Source organism: Denticeps clupeoides, chromosome 17, assembly GCF_900700375.1.
Source record: "Denticeps clupeoides chromosome 17, fDenClu1.1, whole genome shotgun sequence".
NCBI lineage: Eukaryota > Metazoa > Chordata > Actinopteri > Clupeiformes > Denticipitidae > Denticeps > Denticeps clupeoides.
This window is the reverse complement of record NC_041723.1, coordinates 9,178,251-9,203,522: the sequence shown is the minus strand read 5'-3', so window position 1 is coordinate 9,203,522 and position 25,272 is coordinate 9,178,251. Positions and strand designations below refer to the sequence as shown.

At 43.3% G+C, this 25,272-nt stretch overlaps 1 protein-coding gene and 1 long non-coding RNA gene across 4 annotated transcripts; one reads left to right on the top strand and one right to left on the bottom strand.

The window, feature by feature from the left end:
• Positions 1-1,683: 1,683 nt before the first annotated feature.
• LOC114767165 (uncharacterized) lies at positions 1,684-15,180 on the bottom strand. 3 transcript variants are annotated; one of them, XR_003742903.1, is made up of 6 exons: positions 14,343-15,180; positions 10,977-11,028; positions 9,299-9,399; positions 8,749-8,862; positions 3,027-3,491; positions 1,684-1,890 (listed from the first exon to the last, which is right to left on the bottom strand). It is a non-coding gene; the product is annotated as an uncharacterized LOC114767165 (long non-coding RNA). The 3 variants fall into 3 exon arrangements; XR_003742902.1 differs by lacking the exon at positions 1,684-1,890 and having other exon boundaries at positions 2,781-3,491; positions 14,343-14,485; positions 14,906-15,180; XR_003742901.1 differs by lacking the exon at positions 1,684-1,890 and having other exon boundaries at positions 2,781-3,491.
• Positions 15,181-15,332: 152 nt separating this feature from the next.
• On the top strand, positions 15,333-21,458 carry cbln1 (cerebellin 1 precursor). The gene is made up of 3 exons (XM_028958481.1): positions 15,333-15,843; positions 16,070-16,189; positions 20,294-21,458. The coding sequence occupies exons 1-3, from the start codon at positions 15,592-15,594 to the stop codon at positions 20,489-20,491; spliced, it is 570 nt and encodes a 189-aa protein (XP_028814314.1). The 5' UTR covers positions 15,333-15,591; the 3' UTR covers positions 20,492-21,458.
• Positions 21,459-25,272: the final 3,814 nt, after the last annotated feature.

The window sequence follows — 25,272 nt, the reverse complement described above, 5'->3', positions numbered from 1 at the left end:
GCAGTTTTTACACTAGGGACCAGCACCATCTATTGCTGCTTCTTTCTGTCATTCAGAATGACATTAGCAGTGGAATTAAAGCATTAAATGCATTAGAACTATTCCCCAGCAACGGGTCCTTTGTGAACTCTGGAGGCAAAAAATCAAATAAATAAAAAATGGGGAAACAGAATGAATATCACACGGGTTACAGGCTCAGGAAGTATGTTGAACAGCAGATGATTTGTAGTCTTCATTCATGATGACTTGACAGTGACCTTGACTTCTTAAGGCTGCCTTTAAAACCCATCCTGTCACATCCAGTGTCCTCAGAGCAACAGGGAGGTCTGCTACAAGTTGAACATTACCGATTCTGATGAAGTGACACATGTCCCCCTGGGAACGCGTTGGCTGTTGACTATGTAAATAAGTGTCAGCTTACATTGAACTACCTGCCACGGAAGCGTGTCTGTCGTTTCCCTGCCCGCCATTGTTGCCATCGGGGGGGGTTGAGGAAGCTTGTGCATGGAGTTGCACTCTTCGACAGGAGGCACTTTAGTTTAGGCATCTGTGTCTGAACAAAAGGTGAATTACTTTCAGCTTGAGAGATGGTTGGATGCTGGCAGATGTGACAGTAGAGCATCAGCCAGAGGAGACCAACGTGAACTTGAAGAATCCCCAACATATGCAGATTAAACAGATCACGCAAAGCATAAAATATGCTTAAAGTATATTAAAGGTTAAAATAACATAACATTTAATATTTATAGATTATTTACTGTTTGTATTAATATTAGACTAAATATTAAATTTTCTCCCTGAATATATTTATAAAATATAAATTGTGTATGTGCAGATTTGTGCAGTAACATTTGTGCTTGTGTGCAATAATTAATTGCAATAATAACTGTCAAAGTACAAAGTATCATTTGTTAATATTGTTAAACATACATATTACCCACATTTTGTTGTTGTCTTCAATTATATTATATATTTTATACTTGTGTTGGAATGTAGCTAGCAGTGGCCTGTCTTGCCCTGCAACAACACTCTGTACCTCAAGGGGAAATATTGCCGTAGCATCCAGACTTTTTCTGTTCATGTAAATTCACTTTTCCTGAGACCTCTGAATAGATGCGGTAGCTGATATGTACCATTGTGTTGGCCTGCCCAACACATGTAAATTGCGGTCTGTGTGGAGCAGCATCACACAACACATGTAGCTGATCTTATTGGTTTTATTGGTTGTTGCAGGTTTTGTGAGTGTTATGAAATGAAAATACTATTGAAAGTGAAGTGATTGTCACATGTGATACACAGCAGCACAGCACACGATGCACACAGTGAAATTTGTCCTCTGCATTTAACACATCACCCTGAGTGAGCAGTGGGCAGCTATGACAGGCACCCGGGGAGCAGTGTGTGGGGACGGTGCTTTGCTCAGTGGCACCTCAGTGGCACCTTGGCTGATCAGGATTCGAACCGGCAACCTTCTGACTACGGGGGCGCTTCCTTAACCGCTATAAATACAGTCAAACAAAAGCAATAGCCATCATTGAATTACAAGCAAGCTGGTCGGATTTAAATTATACGAGTGAAGTTCCTTTGTTCTGACAACGGAGCACATTAGATGACCTGTACAAATATATTATTATTAGGCAAAATATGCCCAGCACAATTTGTGCACATTACTGTGCTCACATAAGCAGAGTTACGTGCCTTTAATTTTACTGACTGAAACATCGAGAGGTTTTTAGTAACCTCTCACCATCGTCCTGATGACAGCGAGGTTCTGTTGGTCCTGTACTGTGTGTTTGATGCCGGCTTGCCTGGCAGGACTGAGCGGGGGGTTCCTGTGGAGGGAGTCTGTGGGGGTGGCAGCGGGATCGGGATGAGACAGATGCCAGGGGCCTGCGAGCAGTGAGAAAAAGGGACTGTGGGACAGGGAGAGGCGAAACGCTGACACAGGGCGCCAGAGAGCAGCACGCTGTCAACCTGTCACGTCACTCAGGCTGCAGCCGGCCCGCCGTGGGACCCTCCGGGAGTCTCCACAGACCGGCATATATGTTACAAACAGACAGAGGAAAACACTACAATATTTAGGAGTTGCGTTAAGGCCCCAGAATTTACATTTCGGTCCAGTGAGCTCACATCCACAAACATGACTCCCCACCCACCCACCCACGTCCAGTCCTCCAGATGGCAGCATTGCCCCTCGGCTGTGGCTGTAGGTACACATGTACAGCGTCAGTCATCGTCTTTTCTTCTCTCTGTGTCTGTGTCTGTGCGTTTTATATTAAGAAACTGCGTGAATGTTTTCTGTTTTTTGCGTCACGTCTCTTTACTATTCAGAGCCTCCGCAGTGTGTGTCTCAGAGGACCATTGTGGATGTAAAAATGTGTGATAGTACTCAGTGCGTCACCCACTGGTCAAATGTTGTGAGCTCTCCTTGCCGCTGTGTAATTTCCTTGTCTAATTTATAGAAATATGTAATATATTGTATAAGTATTAGTACAGCATTTGTCTCATCACACATTATTAAATATAAAGAAATGTACCTGACATTTTCATTATATAATTAAAAATAATAAAGGTACATATATTTTGATGCCTATTATAGATGAGATGGTGTTTTTTTGCTGAACGAGGAAGTAGAATGTGTGATCGATGACAATCATCAGGCTCCTCCCACTCGGTTTATAAAGAAAAGAACAAAATACAGATATTAACTAAGTGGTTCTTTCTTCTTTTTAATTTGTGTAAATCCTGAGGACTTCTTACATAGCGTCCTGCTTGGTGCCAATTTGATTAAGGTGGCTGAAGTTTTTTTTCTTTATAGGTAAAGAAATAAATCAAATATTTCCCTTTAAAGAAATGCTCAGAGATATTTGCATAAATTCTCTCAAATGTGTGTTTGTATGTGTGTGTGGCCCTGCAGAAGCCCTGCACACATTATATTTTGATTTGGTGGCACCTTGTATTAAACCCTTATTGTAGAAAATCACAGGAACGCTGGGGCTGTAATTTTGGGGAAACAGTCGGAATACCTGCTTTCCCGGGCTGTGGCTGATCCGGCTGGCCCCCTGAGACTGCTCAGATGCCCTGAGGAGCCGACCCGCGAGAACAGTGAACCGGAGAACGTGCTCGGTTACAGGCGCTGGAATCATCTTGCGTCGTTTAGCACGTGTGCTCGGCTCAGTCGAGTGAAAACACGCCCTGGGAAGTCTTCTCTCGGGCCCCTTCAGGCGCTGAGCCAGTGTACTGCCTAAATGGCTTTTAAATTGCATTTCAAAGCATGTATTTTTCATGGTGCACGCGAAGCCAGGTATTGATAATGTGTCAGTGAGATCGGAGCCGAAGGGGAGGCTACGGCAGCGAAACGGGGCCCGGTGCGTTTGCCCCGTGGCTCTCGCTGTTCTCGGCTCTTCTCAGGTGACGGAAGCTGAGAGCAGATGGGTCGATTCTGATCGGAGGTCTGTGAGGAGTGAGGGAACACGGCACCAGCGTGAGATCTGAGGAAAGAGAGTTTGGGTTAATAGGAGTGGCTCAGCAGGGAGAAGAAGTTGAATGTAGCACTTATTTGGCATCAGGAGGGTCAGCCAGAAGACCTCTGATCCTGTTAAAGCCACGAGAGGAATTAATAGTAATCTCTGATCAGGGAGCGAGGGAGAGGGAGAAAAAGGGGCCGTAATGCTGATCCAGGATGTAAGAGGCAGGGGATAACACAGATCCAACTGAGGAGAGAGGAGCAGTGGACTGATCCAGGATCAGAGGAGGCAGCTCTGTTCCAGGCTTTGAGGAGGTGCACACACAGCCAGTTCAATGTGGGATGTCCTATAAGTTGACGAGGACAGTGTCATGGACCCGCTCTGTGGATCTCGTGCCCCTGTCATAATCCACACCAGTTCATGTCCAGACCACAGTTCATGTCCTCCTTCCTTCCTATGTTCCCTTCATCCTTCTTAATCCTTCTTCAACCTTCTTCATGCTTTTGGTGAAGTATTTTTTTTTACTTATATGTGTGCATGTGTGTGTGTTTGTTTTAGTATGTTCATGTTTGTCTCTCTCTCTCTCTGTGTACATTTATTGCATTGACCTGTCTTTATGTGTAAGTGTGTGTGTGGTATATATTGTAAGTATATACTCTATGGCCATATCAGTGAATGCACACTGTTCACACTCTGTGTGTTTGTGTGTGTGTGTGTGTTTGTGTGTGTATGTGCATGTACTGCAAGTGATTATGCAGTGTGTGTAAGTTTGGCAATGTATTGTTTGGGAGTCTATAGTGTGAGTGTATTCTGTGGCAATGTGTGTGTACTTCTGTCAGTTTGAGTGGACGCTGCGTGTGTGCATGGTGTGTATGGAGTGTGTGAGAGCCATACTGAGATTCAGGGGGCGCTGGGCAGTGAGAAGCAAAAGACGGATGGCGAGCCCTGAGAGAGGTGACACCACATCCCTCCTCTCCTCCCTCCCATCCTCGGTGAAGCGACATGGGAGACATGCAGAGATACCCTCTACTCCGCCCACCAAGGCCACAAGCTTGCTTGCTTTCTTTCTTTCTTTCTTTCTTTCTTTCTTTCGCTCTCTCCCACTCCTTCTTTTTACCTTCACTGTTCTCCTTGGCTCATATTTTCTAATTTCATTGCACTCATACATCTTTATTAACCAGCGTTCATCTTTCTCTCGTTCTTGGTGTCCATATTTCTTCAGTGTTGGCTGCTTTCTGCTCCTCTGCCCCGGGCCATTTGTATTTTTTCTTCTTTGTCGCACAATTCCACAGCAACACGTCTTCATCCCTGAATAAATGAATTTAAATTGCAGGGCCCCATTCAAACCGGAATACTGCTGATTGTATCCTGTTAACACCTGACTTATATCTCACCACTGTCAGAATCATCAGATCTGCACCAGAACATGCACACGTACGTTCATCCCCTGGCTGATGCAGGACACAGTAAGACAGTTCTGGGATCTGAGATAACAGCATACTACCTAAAGTATACATATTGGATCCAACAATAACCAATTGCATCTTGTTCTGCTGCATAGTGACATTTTAGGCCCTAATGAATTTTGAGCATAAATTAAATAATATTTTTATTGGTTTTTTTTTTAACTCACATTGTAATTGTATGTTTAGTATGATCATGTATGAAGCAATGAGCCATGTGCACTTGACTGCATGAACTTCATATGTCAATGTGGCTCAAGGGAGAAAATGAGACAAATATAAATGAGAAATAATTAAAATTTTCTCATTTTGACAGTGGGCAGACATCATGGGAATATATATATATAAGTATGAAAGCCCTAAATACACTTAATCTACTCTGTGAGGTCCCTGGCATTGGCGTAACAGGAACACACGTCATCACTGCAGAAAGTTTAGGGCTACTGAGAGGATCAGAGCACACAGTCAAGCATAAAACATGTCCATCTTTTTTCTGATCAAATTTTTTATGTTTTAACCTGTGCATATTTATCATTCAGTAACTGCATTTTGTTACAGAATACATTCGTGGAATAGCTGTCCGGACTCCTCACCATGTGTGTGTATGCTGTGGGTTTCTACCTGTCTGAACGTTTGGTATAACCGCGCTTCTATTTCATGAGTTTCATGTTTTTCATTGTGGCATGAAGCCATGTTAGTGAGATGAAAATTAATAAGAGCTGTCCAGGGTGCTGCTCTCTGAATTTGAAGCCGCTCGAATCATTGTTACCACAAGGTGGCAGTAAACACTCAGCACATGGGGCCACTTGCTGCGGCGTTTTGTGTTCTGTGGCATTGTCTAATTTTAGGTAAGCACTTGCTTCGTGTCTCATTAATCTGTCTGTAGTAGACGACTGAGGGCTCATTTTAACTGTGACACATCTAACAAAAAAAAAAAGGTCTTCGTAGCTGTACCATCACAGCTTCTCCAGTCTTCGTTACTCTACCCAAAGGAAGGCAGCCATCTTCTCAGAACTTATGCCCTCATCACAGTCACTAACTTAGTGATCTAAAGTGAGGTTTACCTCTGAGGGGACTATGGGGACTCTGCAGCAACACTGAAAATGTTTTGTGTATATTTCCCCCCTTTTTTTGTCTTGTGGGGCGTGGGCATCGGTTTTCAGTCCTCTCTTCAACTGCGTGCACACAAACTCTTGACAGTTCAGGTGAAGGCCTGTCATGATGACCTTTTCCAGTGAACTGCTCCTCAATCCCATGTCAGAGAGAGGGGATTGGGAAGGGCTGAGAAGACAAAGACAGTTTGAAAGGTACAGTTTCACCTGAATAAAAGACGACCCCCCATTCACGACAAATAAAAAATTATGCAGCTATAAAGTGAAAAAGTACAAATTATCTTTGTTATTTCTACCAATCTGGCAAAACTAGTGGACTGTCCACTTTTTGTCTAGACATCACCAGACATGTTTTTGAAGTCTGACATTCATGCCAGAGACTTATTCAAGTCTTTACTTACAGGCTTGTTGGACCAACTTTGAATTCTTTTCCCTCCCATTCCGTCCCCATCTTCTCTGCGCACTGGGGCGAGTGGGACACGCTCTGGAGAGGCCGCAGAAGAGGCTGCCTCTCGGAATAGCCCGTGTTCATGGACATTTGCCATGAGAATGTTAATAAAGTTAACCGGGTCCGGGTCCACGCTCATCTCTGCATATATTTAAATTAATTGGGACGTGCGAGTCGAACGCGGCTTTTCATCTTCAGAATCAATTTAAGTACATTTTGCACACTCACTGAGTGCTAATTGCTACTGGCTTGTGGTTGTTGCATTGAGATTTGGAAGGGCGGGTTTCCCCCTCTTGGAAATTAAATGGTTTGTAAGTTCATCACAGAGTCAACTTTTCACACTGAATGGAGCAGTTCTTTTGTGTCATAAAGCTGGAATCAATTCTAAATGTATTCGTAATTAATACACATAATGAATGCAATGGCTTAACTCAGACACTGGGGACATATGTCTCAGTACTTGGAGCCTGGGTAAATGGGGAGGGTTGTGTCAGGAAGGGAATCCGACATAAAACTGTCAATAGGTCCGACAGACAGACTTGTTGATCGACTGTGGCGACCCTTATGAAGGAAAAAGAAGAAGAAGACGAAGGAAGAATGAATGCAATGATTTTTTTTTTTTTTTTGGTTTGTTACTTTTTCTAAGAGACCAAGACCCTGATTTGATTTGACCAGTCAGATTGGTGGGCCGATATCTCAGGGCTCAGCAGCAGGTCCTCTTAGGCCATTCATCCTCCTCTGTGACATTAGATGTGCACTCATGATGTTTTCAGGATTCCTCTCTGTCAGCCTTCACATGAGGTTTACGTTGCAGTCTGCAAGGCTTGCTGGGATCACGTCTAGGTATTCATCGCCTCAGATCTTCTCTGCCTGCCTCTTCATCTCCTCTGTCTGGCCCTTATTTAGATTAGCCTTGTTCTGCCATTTTGTAGGGTGCTAGTAGACTAGCGGGTAACATCCTCGCCTAGGAACCAGAAGACCGCAAAAAGTCACAGGTTCAAACCCCACTTACAACCATTGCATCCATGAGCAAGACACTTAACCCTGAGTGTCTCCAAGGGGACTGTCCCTGTCACTACTGATTCAATATGACAAATGCAAAAAATGATCTGATGGGTTTAACATTGACTTCCTATTGACCAGATAAAACTGAGGCAGGTCAGACACCAAATACACTCACAACTGACTGGCTATTGCAATTAAACCTGTCATTTTTCATCTATAAACCTGGACGTGCATTTATAGATCTGCTTGCATACTCTATGTTTTTATGTGTGTGTGTTTATGTCACTTCCTCCAGGGACAGAAGACCTACCTGAAAAACCAGTCCCTGTGACCAAAAATACTTTTTTGTGCAGAAATGAGTGAAGCAGCAGCTGTTCATGGCATTGACTAGCAGGTGAGTAAGTGTGTGCGTGTGTGTGTATGAGTGTGAGCTCAAATTGGCTGTGTTATTGCAAAGGATCATAAGGGCAGTTGGCCCATTTCCAATCAGCAGCAAGCAGAGGATCGATCCTCAGAGCCAGCTTCACACACACACATACACACACACACTGTAGAAACTGCCATACAAAATGTAGAAATTGCCATACACACACTGACTCCCAAATTACCTGTTATAATCATTTGAAAATAGATGAGAAATAACAATGAAATCATGCAAAAAAGAAATTCTCACTGCTCACCAAGGGTAATGGGTGTGTGCACCGTGTGCTGTGCTGCAGTGTTTCACAATGACAGTCACTTCACTTTCACGTTTTCACATTCACATTCACACATCCATCCACACCACAACACACCAGACTATGTGGTCATCTGTTTACTTTGTGCATGATCATGTAATCTCTCACTCAGCCAGACGCACGCCCACACACACACACGCGCCGAGACACAAACAGAATGCATATCTCCATTATCCCCCGACGCTCCAGTCATGCTTGTGTTCTTGGGCCGCCAGTCTGACCGAGTTTGTGTGCAGTTAATAATTCAGGTCTACACACTAACTTCAAAGCCGCGCCCAAATGGCCTCGCTCCTTCTGCACTCTGATCTAACACTTCTTACATGTGATCTCGCAGACCTCACCGTTCCGCAGCGCTGTGAGTTCTCTCGCTCTCGCACATACACACACAGATTTAACATGTGCAGGGTGAGACCTGCCTGCAGTTGTACTGTCCATATGGAAACGATGAATTAAACGGTGGGTTCAAATCTGAGAATATGTGCATGCCAAAGGACAAACTGACCAAACGATACTTACAAAGAAACATGCTAATAGTGATTCTGTCACAGCCTCAGCCCAGGTGCCCCATTTATCTTCACCTGCCTTCTGACCCTGCACCAAGCATTCTGTCATCACTGGGGTGGTAGTAGCCTAGGAAACCAGAAAACCACAAAGTCCCTGTAACTACTTCTCGTAAGTCACGATATTTTAGTGCATCTGAAAAATGTCAGAAATATAAACCACCTGCACATGTCTGTCCAGATCTGCTCAGATGGGAATAAGGACTCACCTGTGATTACCTCCTTTCGGATTCTTACGTGTATCTAGGCTGTGACTCTGAGGAAAAGTCTGGTGACTGACGTGTCTGTATCTGTGGCATGTTTAGTCTGTCAATTCCAGTCTGTCTGTCTACAATGTTTTAGGCCTCGTCCACTTTTATTATCAGTTCAGCTTCAGCGAAACAGCTTGCGCTCGTGCTCACTACGTGTGGAAGGTCTTTTTTTTTATGCATTGTGGGAATAACCATTGGTGTACTGTTCTTCTAATTGTCTATTCTGTGATTTTTTTTCTACAGTGAAACTCTTACCTTACTGCCATTCTGTGCCATTCTGTTGCTCATTCTTGTGTATTTCTGCCCATTTGTCTATCCACTGGCTCACTACTTTCTCATGTCCTCAAAAAATCCTTCTGTAAAGAATGAAAAAAAGAAAACCCAGTGAAACAAAGACGAGGGGAGGAGAATGAGAGCCGCCCCCCAAAAACACTGGGAAAGTGATGACAGGTTATTTTTCACCTCCCCTCTCCTGACAGCGCAATGCTATTTCCCCCTCTCCACTGACACGCCGAAGATTTAATCTGGCCATCTCAGGGCAGCCCTTCCGCCGGCGTAACCAAATGAAAGCCGTTATTACACACCTTGCGCTGGGTGCGGTGGAGGAAAAGGGCCAAGGCAGCAGATTTACGTGCATGTGTTCGCCCGTGTAGGGAGCGCTAAAGCAGCATCATAATGAGGCCGGATCTGGCAGTTGGATATTATGTAATCAAGGTTCGAATGGCAGGTGGGAGATATGGTGCACAAGAGACCCCTTTTTCCAAGTTCTTCCTTCGTCCTCGCCTCACACAAATCCCCTCTCTGCTGTACGTCTGAGGTTGAGCTACATGGCTAAATCTGGTGGACTGTAGAAGCATCAGTGAGAAAGGAGGACGTTTGCCCGTTTTATGTAAATGGCCACAATTGTTCGCTGGAGAGGTTTCTGATCCCGGCTGAAGAGGCGTGTGTTTATCGCTCCTCTGAGGGAACAGCGCACTCGTCATTCCGGCTCATTTGTGCAGAGTTGGGTCTTCTGGCGTTCACGCCACTGTCTCTTTAAGGAACAAGCAAGTCCTATATCATGCTATGCAATATTTATTCCAGCTCCCCAAAAGGCTTTAATGGCTCTTTTCCCGCCCAGCTGAGTGGCACATAACTCCAGCACAAACGAGACATGGAACATGCAGTTGGAAAGGTGTTTTATGCTCGCAGAAGAGAGATGTCGTCGAGCAGCCTTGTTGGCTGGAACAAGGTCTTATTTTGTGCCAGCAGAAGTCCTCGACAGCTAAAGCCAGGCAGAAATACTATCTTGACATACAAGTCTGATGCAGCTTCAGGATTTCTGCTCAGCCTTTAGGATTTTCTGTAGGACCAGCCATTTGTGATATTTCATTTGGAATGGCCATAAATTATGCTTTAGACCATTGTTCTTAAAGAAAAATAATCTAGCCTCTGTTGCAAATTATTATAAATCATGAAGCTAATTTTTAGGAAAAAATCTAATCAAATGTACATTGCCAGAAAACACAGAATAAGATGCATAGACAGCAACTTTTCCATTTTTTTGGTCAATTTTGTAGCATTTGAAAGTGAAAAGATTGTCACTGTGAAACACTGCAGCACAGCACACGGTGCACACAACAAAGGCACCCGGGGAGCAGTGTGTGTGGACGGTACTTTGCTCAGTGGCACCTTGGTGGTTCAGTGGTTCAGCAACCTTCTGATTTTGGGTCTGTTTCCTTACCCGCTAGGCCAACCACTGACCAATATGATTTTATAATAGTGACCACTCAGATCATTGTCCATTCTACAAATTGGACTTGATGACTTGGGGTCAGTGACCCATTTAAAAAAAAAAAGAATATCTTTAATGGTCTTGTTATTTCAATACTTTTAGAGGGGACTGCATATCATAAAGAGAAAGCTGTACAAAAATGAAGCACTTCACACAAACCTGAAATCCCCTGTCACCTCTGTTCCTGTCCTTGTCCTGCTTCCTTGGTGACCTGTCAAGCAGAGGTTTGTCAGCTCCTGTTAAATCACATTAGGAAAGTGCCTACTGCACAGAAAGCATATGCCTGACACCAACACCCAGCCGGTAATGACTTAATTTGATTAGCTAAATTACATCTGTACACTCCTGATTGGATTATTCCAGCAAAGTTCTAGACACAGTGTCACACCGATTATGTTAATGCTTCCTCCACACTACACATCTGATCACAAATATATACACTGCTCAAAAAAATAAAGGGAACACTTAAACAACACAATGTAACTCCAAGTCAGCCACACTTCTGTGAAATCAAACTGTCCACTTGGGAAGCAACACTGATTGACAATCAATTTCACATTCTGTTGTGCAAATGGAATAGACAGCAGGTGGAAATTATTGGCAATTAGCAAGACGTCCCCAATAAAGGCGTGGTCCTGCAGGTTGGTAGAATACTTCTCAGTTCCTATACTTTCTGGCTGATGTTTTGGGCACTTTTGAATGCTGGCGGTGCTTTCATTCTAGTGGCAGCATGAGACGGAGTCTACAACCCACACAAGTGGCTCAGGTAGTGCAGCTCATCCAGGATGGCACATCTGTGTCTGTCAGCGTAGTGTCCAGAGCATGGAGGCGCTATCAGGAGACAGGCCAGTACATCAGAAGATGTAGAGGAGGCCGTAGGAGGTCAACAGCCCAGCAGCAGGACCCCTACCTCCACCTTTGTGGAGGGAGAAACAGGAACTGCCAGAGCCCTGCAAAATGACCTCCAGCAGGCCACAAATGTGCATGTGTCATGCTGGATGGAACAACTGTATGTACAATCTACAACAAATATGTGTCCTGTGCTTAAAACCCATCACCCTTGGTGATCAGTGGGCGGCCATGACATGCGCCCGGGGAGCAGTGTGTGGGGACGGAGCTTTGCTCAGTAACACCTCCGTGTTGTCTTGGTGGTTCGGGATTCGAACCGGCAACCTGCTGATTACGGGGCTGCTTCCTTAACCGCTGGAAATAAGATCTCATTCAGAGAAAAAAACAAAAAAACCATATGTCAGCACCCTTACACAGGAACTAAACTTAATGCAATTGTTAAATATTTATAAATTAATTTCAGCTATACAAATCTACTAATGAATATGAATGATTGGTAGGAAGCTTTACATGCAGTACATGAGCCAGAGAGGTTATGTGAGATGATGTAAGCGTGTGCCCACACAGAGCTGTTTGGCAACACACAGTGAATGTTTTCCCACAGACAGACACATGACTCGGGTTGTGGGACCCTCCCTTGGGTTGTTTCCCTGTCTTATTTAGTCGATGTGGCGTACGAATGCGTGGCAGCCTCTTCCCACCACACCGCTCCGCTCCGAAACTTTTCACGGGCAACCTGGCACCAGCTCGTTGCTCTGTCATTGCGGCGCCATCATCTCTGCTGAAATGTCTGCCATGCACGCGCGTGCACACACACACACACACACACTGTACATACGGAGAACGAGGGTGGCTGTGTGTGGCTGCATTGCTGTCTTTTATGCCATTGCTGCTCTGTGAAGCGGTGAGACAGCGGCTCCTCGGCGGTTGCATCGTGCACTGAGACCTGTAGGATGCCGAGTGTGACAGGAGGGCCCTCCTGGGAAAGCTGTCACCATTCGACACGTATCCCACTGCTCTGTTAACCTGACTGGGTGTGTCTGTGTGCAACTGGCTAAAGCCTATTTACCCTCATGATCATTTACACCACGAAGCTATACGTGTGGTGATTATTACTGTGTCAGATCTGTCTACTTGTTTGGCTGTAATTACAACACACCGCTTGCCCTTTTATACCAGCCTGTCAGCTCGAATATTTTAATGAATCATTTACACGTTGCACCTTCCAACCTGCAAACACTGGAATGAATAACTGTAATTGAACCTTGACCTCAAGCGTAACCTCCACACCACTAACAACCGAGGTGGGTTTTAACTATCATTGGATCGTTTGATCATGTGTCTGTTCGTTTTCATATACAGTACTGTACTAAAGAACAAACCTGGGAAAACAAAACCACTAAGATGCAACCAGTTTTGTTGACATGACGAAGCCCACTATGTCAAACACTGATCCACTATTGTTGTACCAAAACTGCTTCTCACAGAAAGTCCATATTTTCAATGACATCGTGTTTAGAGAAAGAGACCCTGTCATCCTCTAAGCAGGAATACAACATTGCTTCCCATCTTTAGACTTTGATTTTAGAGCGTTGGGAGAAAACAACCCCCAGTTCTTATAGCACATAAATAAAGATTTATTTCCTGAACAATGTCATAGTTAATGTTTGAAAGATGAAAAACCTTTTTGTATTTTAACTAGATTCAAAATACTGATGCTGGCCTACAAAGCCAAACATGGAGCAGCACCATCCTACCTCACAGCCCTTATTACACCTCGCACTGCACCTCGTATACTCCGAGCCTCCAGTACTTCTCGCCTGGTCCCTCCATCTCCCTCCAAGACATTCATCTAGACTCTTCTCTGTCTTGGCCCCTCGGTGGTGGAATGAACTTCCCCTTGAGGTCAGAACAGCTCAGTCACTGAGTATTTTCAAAAGACAGCTCAAGAGAATATTTAGATTACCGTGTAACTTTCTTATTGTTGAACTTGTGTACAGAAACTGTATTCATAGTTGGGGGTCCTAGTGAACCGGAACTGATCACCTCATCGATGGTAACTTGAAAGCACGTCGTAAGTCGCTCTGGATAAGGCCGTCTGCCAAATGCCTTAAATGTAAATGGAAATGTTAACTACTGACCAGTACTGTATATATTCCTGGTTTTATTAACTTTCTCGCCTGTGTATGCATGTATACAAGCCTGCCTTGTGCGTCTTGTCTCTGCTTTGCCATTTGCGGTGGCACAACAAGGTAGCGTGAGTTTTTGATCCTCATATTCTTGTTTATTTTGGCCCTTGGACAATGTCTTTATTTATTCATGTGGGAACTAAAGGAAGATTGAAATTGTGTCTTCTGCATCTCCCTAACTCTGCCCCTGTGACAATATAATCGCTGTGTTTTGATTGGCATAAATGTCGGATTTGCCCTCAGTCCAAACCTATAAAAAAACCTATAAAAATAACCACTTAATATTTCTGCTATATTTTCAAACAGTAATCACCTCTGGTGATTTGTGACGTCTAGTGGTCCGACGTGGTATTGCAGGTTTTGGCTGACGACGTTAGAAAAATGAAATTGTAATGGGATCGGCTACTGGTTAATAAAAAGTGTTAACTGTCTGCGGGTTCGTTGCCACTTTCGCTCCCTTCCGTCATTGTGGCTCATTTCTGCTTACTGTCAGGTAGCAGCTCACGATGTGCGACCTCGTCCGCTTGGACTCGACTTCTGCTTCCTTCTGAAATGCCGGTGAGAGCAGCCCCGGAGCCGGACGGACGGAGATCGGCGAGGCCGAGGCTACCTCGGGAACTAACGGTCCCACTAAAACCACTCAGAGAGAAATAGAACATTAAACAGCAGCCGGTCAGGGGGAATTATCACATATATGCACACTTTCCAACACATTCAGATACTGACGAATTTTTAAGAATTACAAAGTAAACGTAAACGGGGGTACATGGTTGCCTCGCCTTTTTAATGTAAAGCTGAAATTAATTGTAAAGAGCAGGAGGGCGGACCTGGTGTACACTGTACAGACCATCTCATGAATCACATTTACTACCTTGGCTTTTTTAAAAATATATATTTTATATATATACATATATATATGTCAATTTTACAGGTCTGGAAATGTTTCTGTCTCCAGGATCCCTGCTGGCTCCACGCATTTTATTCGTCGTATGTTTCAAGGGGGAAAAACACCACCCACAGAAAGTGGTCGGCCCCAGTCGAACCCCTCACCTCGCTCTCTATCCGGGCCGACTTCAGCTCGGAGTTGCCACGTTGTCGCGAGGAAAACGAGCCGAATAAATCCGAACCCCGCGATCTGCCACTCCACAGACCAAAACGTTGCTGTTGTTTTTTTATATATTTTCGGAAAGCCACCAGTTGCCTCCGTTATTTATTCTCTAAAATAAAAAAACACGTTTAATCTGGTGCATCCCAATATCTTAACTTTGCGATGCTTGAAACCAGTAACCCCCTTAAAACCGCACCCCGTGAACGCTGATATTTATACGTGGCTTTTATAGTTTAAAAAAAAAAAAAAAGGGAGTAATTTATAATAAGCGGATTTGGCAACAACGGTCCACCTGTAACGGTCCACCGCGGCGGCGGCGGGGGGGGCGTGGCGCCGCCCCCGATTGGAACCTCGGAACGACGCGCTAATCCGCGATTGGGACCCCGGAGGGGAGGGACCTGCGCGCGCCGCGGCGCCCCTAATATCTCGCGTTATCAATAATTCAGCGCGAGAGCGGACGGACGCCGCGCTATGCGCTCAGGGTTCCGCGGTCAGGACCCCGGGGAGAAGCCGTCCGAAGCCGTTTTCGGGGGAACCCTATGAGAGGCGAGGGCTTGTTCTTCGGAAGAAGCAGAGCTGCAGGAAAGATCTCGGACTTTCTAAAGTGTTAGAAGGTGATCCCGCCGCGATGCTCTCACTCCTGCTGGCCGCCGTGTGGCTGGCGGCGCCGGTCGGCGCCCAGAACGAGACGGAGCCCATCGTGCTGGAGGGGAAGTGCCTGGTGGTGTGCGACTCCAACCCAACTTCGGACCCGACCGGCACGGCGCTGGGCATATCGGTGCGCTCCGGCAGCGCCAAAGTGGCGTTTTCCGCGGTCAGGAACACCAACCACGAGCCGTCGGAGATGAGCAACCGGACCATGGTCATCTACTTCGACCAGGTAACTTCCAGGGGACCGGGGAGGGGGAGAGTGGTTAATATTATTACTGATGCGTTTTTACTGACGAAAATGCCTTAAACTCACGGACACAAAAGGACTTTTCATTAACATGTAACATGCGGTTTCGAGTGATAAATCAGAAAAATAAAACCACGAGATTTCTCCTATAAACTGTGGTTTTCGTCGCGGAATGTAACGCGGACTGTCTCCAATCCTTCTCCCACAGATACTTGTGAACGTCGGTCGGAATTTCGACGAGGAGAGGAGCAATTTCATCGCGCCGCGCAAAGGGATTTACAGTTTTAATTTCCATGTGGTCAAAGTGTACAACCGCCAGACCATCCAGGTTGGTTTTATTTCATTGTATTGGGGTCGCCAGTCAGCATTCAAATGTCAGTGTCTTGTCAAAATGATATTCATCGCGATAATCGGTTGTAATATCTCTGAATATCTGATATAAGACTGTATGTGTGGGTGTGAGAAACACGGTTCAATCATAAAAAATTTTTTTTATTTTGTAAGTATGTGTAGGAAAAATAACTATTTACTGTTTAAATGGGTTGGTGCGCGTTGCCAAAATGCAGCGCAATTACGCAGCGTAATTACGCAGTTCGTCGGCGCCACGGACAGCGACCCCCCATTTAATAATCTCCTCCTTATCTGCACAAATGCGCTGAAGTCTTCATTTAGTCGTCAGACAATTGAGTTTTTTTCTTTTTCAATTCATCGAAGCAGCTTGAAGCCTTTATTTAATAAAAGTCTCTCCAAATATCACACAACACACACAGTAAAGCCCTCAGATCTAATCGGAGTGTGTATTTGACTAATTAAACCATAGAGTAATCACGTTGCCGACTCCCCCCGAGGATTCTGAATTGCGTAGCCTTCTTCATCAACCGATCAGAGTCGGAATTAATTATGGCAAATACAAACGTCAGCTTGTTAATGCAAGACGGGGGAGAAAATAGAACAACGCGTTTAATCACAAGCGCTGACAGGCCGACGTGACATTAAAAACGCGCCTCGGCCCCCCCGAGAGCTCAGATATGTTGACAGTAAATAGGTTACGCGCCAGATAATAAATTAATAGGCAGTGTCACCGGGTACAATGGTAATTGCCTTAAATAATTGTCTTAAATTACAATTTGTCTTACAAGATAGTGTGGCCAAGCGGTCTAAGGCACTGGATTGAGGCTCCAGTCTCTTAAACCCAGACTCTGGGTTAAAATCCCGCCACTGCCATTATGGTTAAAACTGCAACTAACTAATTGTAGGGCTTATTTTTTTGGGAAAATCTTAATTTTAAGGTTGCCGGTTTGAATCCCGATCCGCCGAGGTGCCACGGATCAAAGTGAAAGGGACTCTGAAACACAGAGAAGGATGGTGCTCTAGCGGGTACTGTCATGTGCCTAGCCAACGAATATGCTGACTTGTCATCGTGCTGGACTAGTGACAACGTGGACACATCACTTCCACTACCACAGCTGATTTGGAACTGGGTTAGTAGCTTCCAGAATGTTACTACGCAAAGAGCAATCTGCTGTGGTTCTTCCAACCACAACTAGAACATTTAGACCAAGAACGACTTCCATCATTTTGCTTCATTTTCTTTCCTTTGTTCATTCCTAATCAAATCTCATTCATTATAAAAATGTTTGGGGTGGACACAATATGACGTCCCCATGAATCAGTCACTGCCATTGTTTAGGGATCACCAGTGTTGGGAAATGATATTTGCTCTTATGTCATGTTGAGAGATCTTGACATCTTTTGGGATTGTATGCATCCAAAATAAGAAGTAGACATGGAGTTTTGAAACGTTTGGAGATTTTAATGAGATGATATTGGCTTTAGAGTAATTACAGGTCACACCAAGAGATATGTCACCTGTTTATGTCAGCTCTAGTGTCTTGAGTCATGGGGACTATTTTATTCCAGCAGTTTCTGCATTATGTCTATGGTCCAGGTTGTAGAACCACTTTAAGAAATAAAAGAATAAAAAAATTCAATACATAAAAACTGCATTATTAAAGTGTTATAATTATTAGACAATCCTGAGGTTTTTTTCCAAGAGTTAGACAGGGCCTGTTGCCATTCAGAGCGGACAATAGTTACAATGTAAACCATGACAGAAATTGACATATACGCACAGAATTTTAAAAAGGATTTCCAGTTGGTTACATTCGCATCTTTTCAGCTGGTGCATTCAATAGCAGCTTCTCACAGACTGGCTGGCAACCCATACTTTTGGTCCCACTACAGCACTTGCCAAAAGGGCGGGTCAGGAACTTTAAAGGGACCTGCTGCAAATGAACGAGACATGGTGATACAGAAAAACAATGAAATTAACAATTGCCTTTTGTGATAAACTCTAATTTGGTGGCATGAAGACAATATGACTCAATAAACATTTTCAACATGTCTGTTTTTGCTGAGCACATGAAAAATGGCTACTTGCCGGAACTCAGCATGTACGCCCTGCTGCACCACTCATGCAGGCAGCACGGCGGTTCTAACCTGGTAACACGGGCTAACACCTTGATGAACTGCTTCTTGTATTTGCGCTATAAATGATAACCTTGCATAAATGATTTTAGAATGGAAATGGAGGGGTAAAAAGCTTCTCCTGTCTGTACATGTCGACATAGTCTATTTTATGGACTATGATGGCGAATGGCTGGACGGCTATATGGACAGAAGGGCATGAGTCATGAGGCTTCGTCTGATTTCCTTTCTTCCGTTTCTTGACATTTTTCCCCCCTCGACAACTTTAAGTGCAGTGCTAAACGGTGGACAGAGACCCATTTGCCAAATTTATATCTAAAGGCTCTAACGGCCTTTAATTGGGTGCTTGGGCATTAATGAAACAGGTTCAATGGAACGCTGACACCATGTCCAGGCCATTATGTCATTTTCTTTGAGTAATTGCTCTTGGCTCTTGGCCTGAATGAACGAGTTTTTTTTAATTACTAGTTTCAGTGCTCAAACCATACTTCCTTGCAGCGAAACTACAAATATCTGGATATGTGTATGAGATTTTCCCATCAACCTCTCTGAAGAATTAGGTCAAAGGCTTTGGAGTTTGGATAGTTTGAAGTTGGTGTTTCGTCCTTCAAACGAGGATAATTATGTGTGCTGGTACATGTGTGGACGCTGTGCACATGCTGCTTGAGTGTGAGTGTGTGAGTGTGTGTGTTTGTCGGTCTGAACATACGTATTTCCTCTTGTGGACAAAATGTTCTGACAAAGACATTAACATGCACTTTCAGTGAAAGGGTAAAAAAATATAGCTAAAAATAATGAGGTTATGATTAAGGCTCGTTATAGACAGGTAATTACACAAATATAGTTACAGATACATTAAGTAATTACTACTCTGTTCCACACATCTATTAAACCAGTGTGTGTTCTTGATGACTTTTCCTGTCTCCTGTCCTTGAAAACCTTTTCGATGAATTTACCCCACATTATGCCACAGCTCATATTAAGGGTTCAGCAATTATTTAAAAGGAACCCCCCCAATCGCCCCATCCCTCCATCCTCTGTCTCCCTTTTTGCCTCTGTTCCCTGCTGCATCCGCCTTTCTGTTTTCTCCTTTTGAAAAATCAATGTGCACAGACACCAGAAACCTAGGAAACGAAAGTGTGTGAAGTGGGAGATTCTTTATTTATATTCACAGGCGCTTTGATCAACTTTTACACTGTTTTGGAAATCGTGTTTGAGCATCAAGAGGGCCATGCAAGTTTGTCCTCATTCTGCGTGAGGCACAAAAGAGCGTTAACAGTACTTCAGTCGGGCGCTGTTTACTTCTGTACATGTTTTGGGGGCGTGGTTTACGAGTGCGCGGATTCACCTCTGTTTACACACTGGGGGATGCATTGTATGTCATATCAGCCTGAATATAAAATAGGCTTGAATATAAGACATTGTATAAAACAATGCTGTACTTGGCATTAACTAACATGATTTCATTATTTTCAGATTTTTGTAAAAACATTCTTAGACCAATATAATATATTAGTGGTTCTCAGTTTTTTCACAACAATTGCCATGTCTGTTAATATCTGGCTCTTCAAGTGATGCCATTATGACAGCCATTAAAAACGTATGACTATTGAACTTTTATTCCTCTTTTGATTATGATTTATTGTTGAACGTAATCCACTGTCAACACTGCAGTATAGCATGACAATATTAAAAGTATTAACTACACTGCAATTAAATATGCTGCAGCCATGATTGTTAATAGTAAAGACTGCCAACAAACCACTAGAGGGTGCCTGAGTATGACAGTTTGAGAACCAATGCTGTATTTTATATCTTATTGTTTGACAAATTGAATGTAAAATGGTAAAAAATAAATAAAACAAATTACCTTTGAAGTAAGTGAGAATGTAAATTTAGAATATATATATATATATTCACTCTGACCCTGCTGTGTCCCCTGCAGGTGAGTTTAATGCATAATGGATGGCCCGTGATCTCGGCCTTCGCCGGGGACCAGGATGTGACGCGTGAGGCGGCCAGCAACGGGGTCCTTATCCAGATGGAGAAGGGCGACCGAGCCTACCTCAAACTGGAGCGGGGGAATCTTATGGGCGGATGGAAGTACTCCACCTTCTCCGGTTTCTTAGTCTTCCCCTTGTAGAAGTTTGCGGGGGAAGGCAGAAGAAATAAAAAGAGGAGAGACTGTCACTTCTCAGTTCGGCGGCTTGGGAGACTGTGGGGAGAGAGAAATAGAGAAAAATGAAAGAAAGAAAGAAAGGAGTGAGTGTAGAGGAGTAGAGAAACCAGGGACTTTGTGTTGATTTGGGTATAATTGAAAGGACAGGCTCTCTGACACACTCGCTCACTCCGCTGCCTAAATAACTACAGCTCTGGACAGCCAAAACCTTTTTTTTATTCTCACTACTATCATTAGAACGTCAAGAGAGGATTTGTCCAACCCCTCTGTAACCCCTTTAGTACACTATCACCGTCACCTCTGTGTCTGCATCTGCCATCATCACCTCCGCCCTCGCCAACCCTAACTGTATTTTTCAGTTTGATTCCATAGTATCTGTTCACGCTTCAAAATAAAAGCCACCCCATGACCACCCTCCACATCTCATATCCACCATACTAGCCATTACCATCTTCATTTTCCCTTATGGGGTGGGGGTCCTGACAAATCTGCCTCTGAAGCCCACCCACCCGTGTCTCCTGTCTCCCACTGCACCCAGTGACTTGCTTTTTTCTCTCTGCTGTTAGGACATCCTTGCTTGTTCATGGTCAGAGGATCTCCAGAAACTGCAACAGACTCTGTATACTTGTTGTATACTGGATCTATATAAATAATATATATATATATATATATATATATTCATATATTGTATATATAAATATACAATTCTGAAAAGGAAGGTTTATATGATATACTCACTGATTAATGCAGACCTGGTTGAATATCTGTATTTCTGTAATTTCAATGTTAATAACTTAGTGATTGTGTGTGGATGCCGCCAGAATAATGCTGCTTTCTTGTTTATTTATTCATTTATATTTTTTTTATTTTTGGGTTCAAATGTGGCTAAACTGAAACTATATCACAAATAATAAACAGAATTTTATTACTATTGACTGTAAGATACATGTGACTATTTAGAAAGAGAAAGATTCCTTCCCTTTTACCTTTTTTTTACATTGATTTTAACTCCAATAAAAAGTAAAAGGTACTTTTATTTATCTTAACATGATCTTGAGAATCCTTGACATCGTTCTTTTTTGTCTCTCAGCTGTGTTTTACAGTCTTGCTGGTGAATTTTGAAAGATTTGGCTAATACAATGTGAGGCAAAAAATTTTATATATCAGGTAAACCTAGCAGAAGGAATTTTTTTGTTTGTTCGAAAAAACAAAGAAGTTAGTATAGAACTAGTCTTTTTATTGACTTCCTGTCTCTTTCTGTACACCTACGGCCTCTTTCTCATCCAAAAATTTCGACTGCATTATTATGGCATGGTGAGAACAGGCCAAACAATCAGGAGAGATAACCGCTGTTATCTGATTGACCCATTGCAGCACAGAGCACATGCTGAGCTTGTGCCGAACCAGTAATGGGATTCGAACTACGTCTCTGTCTCGTGGCTTCTTATGTTTTGGTTCTCAGTAAAATATTGGTATAATATTAATAAAGGTCATAGCCAAGGGATTATTGAATCCTTTAAAATCTTACCATTTGATAAGCATAATATGAATTGTGTATATGTGGGTGTGTGTGTATATGTGTGCAAATAATGGGCATGATATTAGCTGCTGATGTGAGAATCTGTGTTTATCACTATACGAGTGTATGCATGTGTGTTGACCTTCATTCAGTCTGTGTGCATGTGTGTGTGTGAGAGAGAGAGAGAAAGAGAGAGAGATGGTAGTACCGATGTTATGTGGCAGTGGTAAGGCTTGTATTCCCACTGACTTGGGTCTGGCTGGCCTGTCGCTGGGAGAGGCGGCTGTGGAGCGGCAGCCTGGTGGTTGGGGGATTCTCGTCTTTCACTGCAGCACTCAAGACTTTAATGAGCTCCTGGGGGGGAATTAGTGCTTGCATAATAAGCAAACTTGGCTGTTTATACAAAAAAAAAAACATGCTGTGTTCATCTTCTTTTTTTTCCCCTCTCTTTGTATCTCTCCTTCCTCTCACGATTTTCAGTGCAAGGGATATTATCTATTTTTTGGTTACATTTTTCTGGCCTGAATCTTTAGTAGTTAATGTATCTTCACATAGTTGTATTAAGACAGTCAAAAATGACCAACGAAATCCCATTTTGCCTCACCCAATTCCCACCCGGCAGTTCTCTCAGGAAACAGGAGCTCTATGTGCCTTGTATGGAAATGCACACAGATTTGCTGCTGGTCTCCACAGTTTGGCCTCTGTCATCTCTGGCATCACTCCCCCGATGAGCAGAGCCACACCAAGCAGAGCCACAATTGGGGAATGTGGAGGTCAGCTGCTGTGGGTGGAGGAAGGCTGGAATGACATGGTGCATGTTACAGGAAATGGGAACAGCAAGGCCTTCAAGTCTGTGGGGTGAATTTGATCTGACTGTGGAGGACGTGACTGGATTAGACAGACAAGGAGGCACGGGAGATGCTGAGAAAGCACAGTTCACGAGACTAGTTGTCCAATCGACCAATCACAAGTCTATTTTTGATTTATTTTTCCATGGAAGGTGGACAGTACAACATGTGATTGGAGATCAAGGTAGCGAGGGCCACCATATTGGTGCTTCCCCATTGTCCCCCCCTGCTGAGACCCCCTTGTTAGTATCCGTTTGCCAGGTTATCCATTGGAGGTCGTGACAGCTGAGGACCCAGCCAGGAGGAAGGAAGAGAGAGACAAAGAAAACCAATGTCTGTTTATAGCAAAATTCTTCAGAAAAGGGGTTTTCTTCTCTGACCCTTGTGCTTCTGCCTGTTGGCTTGTTTTTAGTCCCAAGGAATGTCCTTTTATATAGAAATGGCTCCACTCATGTGGCAAATAATGTTGGTGAAAGCTTCTGGGTGGTTCTAAAACAACAAATGTGAGAGTGTCATTAGTGTTGACACAGTGGGTTGCCAGATTACTCACACATATAAGCTACAGGGCTCTGTATGTGTAACCAGTGAGCAAATAGATGGGCCTGCACTAGAAAATACCGCATGTGAATGTTCAATGCAATGTCAACAATTAAAACGTTACTAGGTTTCCTCATTCTGTACAATTTAAACCTCTTGCAGTCAACTCGCCACTTCAAGCATGCAACTTTCAAGTCTTCTCTTCCTGATTAATTTCCATACTCCAGTTTTTCTTTGTGGGAATACACCTTGTTCGTGGACCACAAATCACAAACAGTCAGTTGCAGTCTTCTCTGGACCATGTTCAAGTCCAAATCAAATGTGCAGATAGATTAGTGCATTAACTAAATAAACTCTCCCCATGCACTCAATCTTATATATCACCTCCAAAAATATCATCATTAGTGTTAGAACTTTGACAGTGGTCCAGGCTGGCTTCCAGCTGGCCTGTCACGAAACTAGATCCACCTTTGGAGCTGAACTTGGCCCTAAAAGGATGACAGATTACCACACCCTAATTTAATGGTTGAAAAATTCCATATATATTCCTATGAATGTGCTGCAAATGAAGAATTATAGACTTGCAAGTTGTGAGTTCATACTGATGATACTGTTGAGATTTTCTCAACTCAGCTTAGCAGTACAGGCCTAAAACCATCCTCCAAATGTTTGGTAGGATGATCACAAAATATGTTAGAAAATATAAAAAAAAAAAATTGAATTAATATATATTAAACAAGCAATATATTAATGATTGCAGAAGAAAAATGCATAAATGTTTAAATTGGTTATTCTCTAAATAAATGAATACATAAATGAAGACTTGAATGACTAAGACACCAAACCATTCTCCGCTGGGCCAGGGAGCATGGAAACTTCAAGAGCAGAAAGGTGACTTTACTCTCCGCTTTCATAATTCTAGTGGAACTAGTGGAACAGCTGACATAACTATAGTTTTGCAATTCACCAGTCTGACATCATACAGAAACTCACCAAGCAATTGGTGTTGCAAAAACACTCTATTGAGGTTCCATAGTTCTGAAATTTAAAGTTTTGCATTGGGCTAACCATTTTTCAGAAGCAATGATTTCATAACTAAACTGTAGCATCATTAACCTTTTTTTGAAATCACAGCAATCCATATATAGTTATGCTGGACAAATTCATAGGGCTTTGCAAGGTAGGAAAGAACTGGTACTGTAAAATTTGGTCTGCGTCTGTGATTAAGCACACATGTGGATATGTGGAATTCTGAATTAGTGGGTTTCAGGTCCTCAAGGAATTTGGTGAAAAAAATTGCAACCGTTTTCGGAACAGTTACATAATAGATAGGGTGGATGTAACCTAGCGGGTAACACACTCAACTAAAAACCAGATGACCACCAAGCCACAGGTTCAAACGACACTTACTACCATCAGCAAGACACTTAACCCCGAGTGTCTCCAGGGGAACTGTCCCTGCAATTACCGTTTCTCTGGATAAGTGTGTCTGATAAAGACCGTAAATGTAAATGTTTACAGCCTAATGTGCATGAAATTACAATCCGTTGGTGTAGTTGTAACATGAAGACAGTTAAAAAACAGACATTGTTCCCTGTTGTCAGTTACTTACTGTGCAAAAATCATTTTATTTTGGTTGCCAGTCCAAATGTTTAAACTGAGCTGGTTTACATGGTTTTTGAGGAATTTTTTTTGAGGCGAGAAACTTTGGCACCAATTTTTACACCAAATTAGCCTCCAAACAAGCACAATAAATTTGACCTGTGAAATCTGTCTGTGTGCAGACATGATTATTTTGAGACAGTTTGGAGTACAGTGACAAGCAATTAGGGTCGAAGATG

Excerpts from the sequence above, each read along its gene's own strand:
- cbln1 (XM_028958481.1), top strand. The coding sequence starts at position 15,592 with ATGCTCTCACTCCTGCTGGCCGCCGTGTGGCTGGCGGCGCCGGTCGGC. Across the intron at positions 15,844-16,069 it reads TGGTCATCTACTTCGACCAG|ATACTTGTGAACGTCGGTCG; the intron begins GTAACTTCCAGG and ends CTTCTCCCACAG. Across the intron at positions 16,190-20,293 it reads ACAACCGCCAGACCATCCAG|GTGAGTTTAATGCATAATGG; the intron begins GTTGGTTTTATT and ends TGTCCCCTGCAG.